Source organism: Myotis davidii, unplaced genomic scaffold (assembly GCF_000327345.1).
Source record: "Myotis davidii unplaced genomic scaffold, ASM32734v1 scaffold592, whole genome shotgun sequence".
NCBI classification, from domain to species: Eukaryota; Metazoa; Chordata; class Mammalia; order Chiroptera; family Vespertilionidae; genus Myotis; species Myotis davidii.
The window spans coordinates 814,657-822,953 of NW_006284844.1; the positions used below are offsets into that span (position 1 = coordinate 814,657).

General features: G+C 63.3%; 1 protein-coding gene across 1 annotated transcript in view; it reads right to left on the bottom strand.

Moving 5' to 3' along the window:
• KIF25 (kinesin family member 25) overlaps window positions 1–8,297 on the bottom strand; it is a 23,597-nt gene that overhangs the window by 14,391 nt on the left and 909 nt on the right. Inside the window, exons 3-8 of the mRNA XM_015558366.1 lie at window positions 7,763–7,855; window positions 6,834–6,969; window positions 6,258–6,361; window positions 5,880–5,965; window positions 5,600–5,636; window positions 1,658–1,725 (exon numbers count right to left, since the gene is read on the bottom strand). Of these exons, the coding sequence (XP_015413852.1) occupies window positions 1,658–1,725; window positions 5,600–5,636; window positions 5,880–5,965; window positions 6,258–6,361; window positions 6,834–6,969; window positions 7,763–7,855 (524 nt within the window). The remainder of the gene's footprint in view (window positions 1–1,657; window positions 1,726–5,599; window positions 5,637–5,879; window positions 5,966–6,257; window positions 6,362–6,833; window positions 6,970–7,762; window positions 7,856–8,297) is intronic.

Below are 8,297 nucleotides of genomic sequence, written 5' to 3' on the forward strand. Positions count from 1 at the left end.
AATAACAAGTAAAATGACAGACACACAAGTCTTTCTAGGCAGGTGGGTGCAGGGTTGTTAACACAACAATGAACTCACGACCAGCTGTGCCCTGGGGGGTCCGGAAAGAGGAAATCACTGTCACCTTCCAGGGACCTGTTATCGCGGATGCGGATGCGCAAGGACCACAGGCCGTCACGGTGAAGACTGACCTGGTCAGGGAAGACGCCGCCTCGGAGGTGACCAGCCGCCATAAACTCCTATCAATGAAGTTTCCGTTTCCGGCCACCCGGTGTGGTCTCTGCAGGGCCTCCCCTGAGCTGCCAGGTCAGCACCGGCCCCTTCTCACCCACAGCAGCGACTCCTTAACATCGTTCCCTGAAGGTCAATGTCCACGTTTCTCTGTCTCTAATAAGTTTATTTTCCCGTCAGTTTTCCAAAACCCTGACACAAGCCAGGTGCTGGGTGAGCGCGCGGCTGCCCCCCAGGCCCCCACCTGTGAGCGCGGCTGCCCCCAGGCCTCGAACCTGGGCAGGGGTGGCAGCGTTTTCTGCACTGAGCGTTTTGGGCATTGTAAGCATCATAACAAGAAACCCTGTGTCTCCCCAGCCAGCGAGGAAAGGGCCAGGTCCTGCCACCTGCCCAGGCTCCATGGGCATCGGCCACGGTTGGCGGCTGGGGACGGAGAAAGCAGCTGGGGCCACGGACGCAGGCGGCGCCACCACCAGCTCCACAGCAGAGCCTGGGAGGGGCCGTTCGTAAGATTCAGGAGCAAATATCCGTGACGTTCATGCATCGTCAACAAAGTCAGTTCGACAAGACACAGACCCTCCCCAGGCCAGACAGAGGGAGCGGGAAACTGGCACCCCCAGCACGAAGCGCCTCCCCCTTGCGCAGCGAATGGAGCGTTAATGGGGCGCCGTGTCCTGGGACTTGAAGGCATTAGCTTTTCCAAAGTCAGTTCATAAGCTTACCTGCCCCTCCAACCCCCACGTCACATAGGCCATCGGGTCTGGAAAACGAGACAATTTGACTATAAAATTTATTCCACAAAACGAAGAGCAAGAAGGAAGGAAACCCTTGGAGAAGAACAGTGTGGGGCTTGAGGCGGCGCAATCGGCACGGGAATGAGCAGACGCCGCGGGCCGGAGAGCAGACCTGGAAACGGGGCCGTGCCTGTGGGGTGCGCCACGGGGGACGGGCATCCCGCCACAGGAGAGGGGCTCCGGCCCGTGCTCTGCAGGGGGCGGGCCAACGTGGACAAGACAGAACTGGACCCGTTCCTTAGGCGATACACCGGCTGCATCCTGAACGGAGCACCGGCGTCACGGGGCGAACCTGGTTTTATCTTCATTCTTTCACGGTCACGCTCTGGCGGCTTTTCCAAGAACTCCTGGCTCCCCAGGCCCCACCTGCCTCCTGCTCTCCTGTGACCGTCTCGGTTCCTGCTTTCTGTTTGGGCCCTGATCCCACTTCAGCTTTCGCGCCAGGTGCGCCGTGTAGAGCGAGGCCCCTTCACCTGTGCACCTGGCGCCCACGTGCTCCAGCCCCGGGTGCGGAAAGGTGTGTCCCTGCTGCTTCGACATGGCCAACTGACGGGGTGACGGCACCTCCCCATCAGACCCCATGGGAAGGCCTGTCTGTAACGCCCCTCTAACGGCCCCTGACAAGCACTGACCTCTCAAAGGTAAACGTCTTGTGGATGGAGTGGTGGCCGGGCCGGCTGCACCGCACCAAGACGGTCTCCTGAAGGGAAAGGTGAAGGCGGTGAGGCCCGGCCCACCCGAGAACAGTCCGGACACAGCCCTGCCCGCTCCATCGCCGTCTGCGCCACGTTTCCCCGAGGCTCGGCTGAGTGACCGAGACAGAGACCGTCCGGCCCTCAGAGGCGGCAACCCTGACCCTCGGCCCTTCGGAGGGTCTGCTGCCCGATGTGGGGGCCAAAGTCAGGGCCAGGGAGGGAGCCCGGGGTCCCGGCCGGCCCACGCCCAGCCGGCCTGAGGGCGCACGCACACCGGGACCTCCTGGCTCAGCAGCGAGTGCGGGACGTGGGGGACAGCTGCGCGGTGGGGCTCCCGCTCGCTTGTAGGTGACTTTGCCCACGACAGCCACACGCAGGGACGCAAAGGCCGTGTCCAGCCAGAAACGCGACCTCAGCTCAGCTTCACTTAAAGCAAAAACATCTGAGCTGGTTCCAAGTCTAAAGCCAAATGCAAATTCATGGAGGACAGGGGACAGGGAAGAGTTAAGAAACAGCCCTGGCCGGTGTGGCCCTCTCGGCTGGAGCATCCCGGCCACCCAAAGGCTGGGGGTCCGCTCGCTGGTCGGGTGCGTATGGGAGGGGCTCCGGCTCCTGTCACCCCAAACTCTGAAGCGGGCGCGGCCTCGCGGGAAGGGCAGAGCCCAGGCTCCTGGCTCCAAGCCCGTCTGTCCGCGGCGGCCGGCCCCCTCCCTGCGGCCTGGTCTCTGGAATTCCTCTAAAGTCACGCCAACGTGCAACCCCAGTGCCCGGGGGAGCTGCACAGAAACTCCCCCAGAGGGTCGGGTGTCTCCAGACGCCTACACTTCAGTCATAAAGACAAACAAACGAGAAACGCAAAGGCTCACCAGGCCTCGCCCCGAGGCTCAGCCACCCCTACGGAGCCTAAGGAGCCACAAAACAAGCCTGAACCCAAGACCCCGAGGTGCTCAGCACCGGGAGCCCTGGGTGCGAAACGGCCCGGAGCAGAGTCTAACCTTCGCCAACAGCCGAGGCCCCTCCTGCGGCCTCACGGGTCCTCAGCGCGACCCCACGCAGCCCTCATCTCCGGTGAGACACCTTTCCTGGGCCGTCACAGGTTCCTTTCACCTAAACCCCGAGCTGTTGGCCCAACACCCTCCCTCGGGGGCAGGCACAGCCAGGCTGAGGTTTCCATGGAAGAAGCAGGGGCCGCCTGGTTGTATCATCTATTTTCATACACGTGGCCCTGCCTCCCATGGACGCACGTGCTCCCGGGGACGCCACGTGCTGACCATGGACGCCACGTGCTCCCGGGGACGCCACGTGCTGACCATGGACGCCACGTGCTCCCGGGGCCGCCACGCCACGTGCTCCCGGGGACGCCACGTGCTCACCATGGACGCCACGTGCTCCCGGGGACGCCACGTGCTCACCATGGACGCCACGTGCTCCCGGGGACGCCACGTGCTCACCATGGACGCCACGTGCTCCCGGGGACGCCACGTGCTCACCATGGACGCCACGTGCTCCCGGGGACGCCACGTGCTCACCATGGACGCCACGTGCTCCCGGGGACGCCACGTGCTCACCATGGACGCCACGTGCTCCCGGGGACGCCACGTGCTCACCATGGACGCCACGTGCTCCCGGGGACGCCACGTGCTCACCATGGACGCCACGTGCTCCCGGGGACGCCACGTGCTCACCATGGACGCCACGTGCTCCCGGGGACGCCACGTGCTCACCATGGACGCCACGTGCTCCCGGGGACGCCACGTGCTCACCAGGGATGCCTTGTGCTCCCGGGGACGCCACGTGCTCACCATGGACGCCACGTGCTCACCATGGACGCCACTAAATCTGCAGCTTTAATGGCTTGAGGCCCTTGAATAAGCAAGTCTGTTAAACTAAGAAACCACTTGAATTCTGCTGATTTTTAAAAACATAATCCAAAATGTCCCAATCCAAAAACTCTCATCTTATCTTGATGAGTATTTTTAAAACGTTCAAACTTCTGAGCTGGAAGAGGCGGTGGAGTTTGGAGGATGGGAGCACTGCCAATAGAGTAGCGAAGGACAGCGGGAATGAGGAGGACCACAGCGGCCGGCCAGACCTCGGGCTCGGATCCCGGCCCTCGGGGGACCCAGGGCGCTGCCGGGCGCCCACAGGCCGTGGAAGTGCAGAGACTCAGAAGTGCTCCAAGGTCTTCAGCCAAAAGGAGGGACTAATAAGGTGATGAGGCTCCTTTTAACCCGGATTCCTAAGTGAGCACCTAGCCTCTCCCGCCACCTGATTCAGCAACACTGGTGCCTAAGACCAGAGGTCAAAACTCAAAACCAAGAAATTTCTAAAGTGCTCGTTTCCAGAGACTTTGGTGAAGGCAGTTCTGGACCCAGCTAAGCGGGTCCCTCGCTACTTACAAGGGAGCGCCAGCCGCCCGCCGCGGCCACTGCACAAAGAGCTGCTGCCCACGGTCTGTCACCATCACCAGGCCGACTCGACGGCCGTGTGGAAAAGACGATGAGACTCGGGGTGACCCCTACAACACAGACCCCCAAGCGGTCCCTGCACCCCGATGGCACGGGACCTGTGGCTCTCACTGCCACTCCCGGCCCGTTTGGTACAATAAGCTAAGAAATACATGAGCGTTAAAGAGTAAACACAACCAGAGTTCACAGTCGTGTTGATCAAGGAGGCCCTGGGATGAGGGGCCTCACTGCCCTGGTGGCCTGGGAACAGGTGGACACACAGGGACAGCCCTTCCCCAAAGAGCCAGCCTGAGACTTCACCTGCCGCCAATCAGTGAGCGCCTCTCTGCTGCAGCCAATCAGCGAGCGCCTCTCGCTGCTGCAGCCAATCAGTGAGCGCCTCTCACTGCTGCAGCCAATCAATGAGCTCCTCTCTCTCTGCAGCCAATCAGTGAGCTCCTCTCGCTGCTGCAGCCAATCAGTGAGCTCCTCTCGCTGCTGCAGCCAATCAGTGAGCTCCTCTCTCTGCTGCAGCCAATCAGTGAGCGCCTCTCTCTACTGCCCCTTCTCTCTGTGGTCTCCCCTCCCTTGGGCGGGGCCCTCCTCACCACCTCGGGGCTGGGGCTCCTGGTTGAACTGATAAAACGTCAGCTCTGCCTCAGTTTACCTGATGTGTCCGTTTCAGCGTTAACACTGTGAGTTCACACCTAACCTCATGGCTTCGAATTGTGTTTCTTTTCTGACGCTGCAAACTTGAGGCCCGTTCACGCACACGGACTGATGGGCTGGAGAACAATGCATGTGCAGCGCTGTCCTTGCATAGCCCGCAGGTCATGCAGGCCCTACCCCGCACAGGCCCTACCCCACACAGGTGTGCACACCACACAGGCCCTACCCCGCACAGGTGTGCACACCACACAGGCCCTACGCCGCACAGGTGTGCACACCACACAGGCCCTACCCCGCACAGGTGTGCACACCACACAGGCCCTACCCCGCACAGGTGTGCACACCACACAGGCCCAACCCTGCACAGGTGTGCACACCACATAGGCCCTACTCTGCACAGGTGTGCACACCACACAGGCCCAACCCTACACAGGTGTGCACAGGCCCTATCCCGCACAGGCCCTACCCCACACAGGTGTGCACACCACACAGGCCCAACACTACACAGGTGTGCACAGGCCCTATCCCGCACAGGCCCTACCCCACACAGGTGTGCACACACGCAGGTACACAGGTCAGGGCAGGGGGCCACTGGAGGTCAACAGAAACCAAGAAACAAAACCACCTTCCTCACTGAGCCGCATGGGATGGAGCAGGGAGGGCTCACGGTCACTGTCTCAGAGGCACCTCAGAGGGGACACCTGGGGAATGTCTGCCACCACAGACAGCTCCTCCCATTCACCAGCCAGGAAACGCCACTCACGTCGTCCACCGCGTGGGCCACTTCTCTGGACGCAGAGCTGGGGGGAGAATAGCATTAGAACATGCCACCCAGAGCCCGGGGCCCCAGCTTTGGCTGGAAAATAGGAGGCATGCAGTTTCACGGCCACTTCTATGATTTCCCCGTAAAACACATATGCATCATGCACATGTGCACATGCAGTCACAGGTGCCCACGTGTATGCACATACGACCGTGTGCATGCACACACAGGTATCCACACACATGCACACACGTGTGCACACTGTGCAGAAGCAGATTACCTGCTGTGTGACACGGGGTCCTGAGGCTCGGCCGTAGGCAGCGCTGGGCGGATCCGACAGTGGACTCTGATGTTCCCCTGCAGCTCCTGCCACAGCAGAGGCCCTGTCCTGAGCCGGGAGGCGGCCGCCATGGACCCGCCTCCTCCCATCAGGTCCTTGGATGGAGATGTGTGCGGGGATTCCTACCCCCAACTCCACTCCTCACAAATCCCTACCAACCACTGAGCGCCCCATCCTCGCAAGATCCCTCCACCCCTTCCCGCCCCTCCATTCCCTCCCACAACCTCCACCCCCTCCCACACCCTCCACCGCTCCCGCGCCCTCTCTGGTCCTCCCTCCTGAGGTCCCTGCGGGCACAGGAGGCGCCCACACACTCACCACCAGGCAGTTGTGCAGCCTCTGCCGCCTCTGCCTCTCGCGGAGGAAGCTTGCGCTCAGCTCCTGCAAGGACTGCTCCAGGCACAGGGCCCTGGCGCGCCAGGCTGGGAGGGGCGGCCCCAATCACAACAAGGTTCCTGGGAGGGAGGCCCCGCTGGCTCCCACCCACCTCCTCCAAGGGCAGGACATTTACAAAGACCAGGGCAGGGGGTGCCCAGGGCTGTGGGAGGCGTTAGAGCCACTGCAGGGGCTGCTGTGCGCTGACCCCGTGACCAAAAACGGGCACCACACCCAGCACCGCTGGTGAGGAAACAGACACCCAGCAGCCACGCAGCCACAGCCCCAAATCCGGAGGTTTCCACAGAGACCTGGAGGAGGGGTGCGGAGCCTGGGCTGCAGGGACAACCCTGACTTGACTTCTGGGCAGCCAAGCCCTCAGCTGACCAGTGAGGACATGACATGTGAGTGGCAGGGACCAGGAGGACCCACGGGTGGACACTGAACACCCGGCCTGCGGGCCTCGCTTCCCGCTGGGCCCAAGACGATGCCGTACAGGGTGGGAGGGGGACCCCTTACACGGCCGCACCCCGTGGTGCTGTGCACTCTGCACAGCCGCCAGGATCTGGGAGAGACAGCCCTGCTGCTGGTCCTGGCAGCTCCGGAGAAGGTCCGCAGAGGAGGCCCGGAGCTCCCGCAGGTCCCGGCGCAGCCGCTGCAACGGCAGAGGTCCCGGTTAGCATCACTGGCCGGCCCGGGCCACCGGGGATGGCCACAGGCGCGTCTATAAAGCAGGACGGACCAGCAGCTGCTGGGACGCACATCAGTGTCTGGTGAACTCCACCTGCTCACACCCCAGCGCGCTCACGGTCGCCCGCGGTGCTGGAGGGAACAAGCCCAGCTCAGCTCCAGTGCCCGGCGCCCCGGCCTGTGGTTCCTGTGTCGGCATTTGAGGCATTTCCACCATGGAGCGTTTCCCCGGCGCCCCCGGAAGCCGCTCCCTGCGCGGGGGAGGCTGGTCTGAGTGCTGACTTCCTCGGGGTGCTGGCTGGGTCCCCTCAGACCGGACCGGGAGGCAGCTCTGGTCCACTCTGCAGACTCCGCCCCAGGACCTGACCACCCACCACAAATTGCTCTTCAATTTAAAGCGTTTCCACGTCAGACCCTCCTTTGGTCTCTGCGTTTGCAAGGCCATCAGCAGGCCTCCCTGAGCTGCGGGCAGCACGTGGCCCCCTCGTCCGCACCCTCACAGGTGCTTTCGGGGTGTACTGTGCGGCCAGTGGGAGAGCAGAGCCGAGGCCAGCCCGCCGGCTCCACCATCTGGCAGGGCAGCAGCTGCACTGCAAGGCCTGCGGGGCCCCCGCGAGCAGCTCTGCTCCCCGAATCAAGGCCGTCTCTGCCCGAGACCGAGTCCCGGGGGCCACAGGCCTCACACAGCTGACCAGACCAGCACCCAGCGAGTCCCCCACAGATCGTCCCTGTGGCAGGGTGTCCGCCCGGGCGCCTACCTGAGTCGCCTGCTGCAGCCGGAGGAGCGAGCGTGTCCTCTGTGAATGGCCCTCGCGCCATCTCCGGTCCGCTGTCCCCGCCAGCCTTAGGCGCTGAGGTTGTAGAGAAAAACAGCGGGTGCTGTCTTCCAACCCGCCTCTGAGCGGGTGTTTTCTCCGCAGGGGACAGAGTCTGCATCAGGGACATGCCCAGCCACAGCTGCTCCCGGCGGGCAGGAACCAGCCACGGAGGCCGCCCGCGGGGGCGCTTCTGATGCTGGGACGCGGGACAGCATCAGGAGGTGCAGGGGTCTGTGAAGGCCCAGGAGGGCGGGCGGATGCCGGCATCAGAAAGAGCAGCCGGAGAGGCACAGGGGCTCCCGCGGGCCTGGGGAGGAGGGGACATGCTGGGCATCTTCAGGGACAGTGCCAGGCCAGTGGGGGTCACAGGCGGTCACGTGTGGACAGCCCCCTCCAGGCTCCCTGGTGACAGAACGCGCTGACGACCTCGCCCAGCCAGCACCGCTCACGTGGCAGGCGGGGGGAAGGGGGGCGG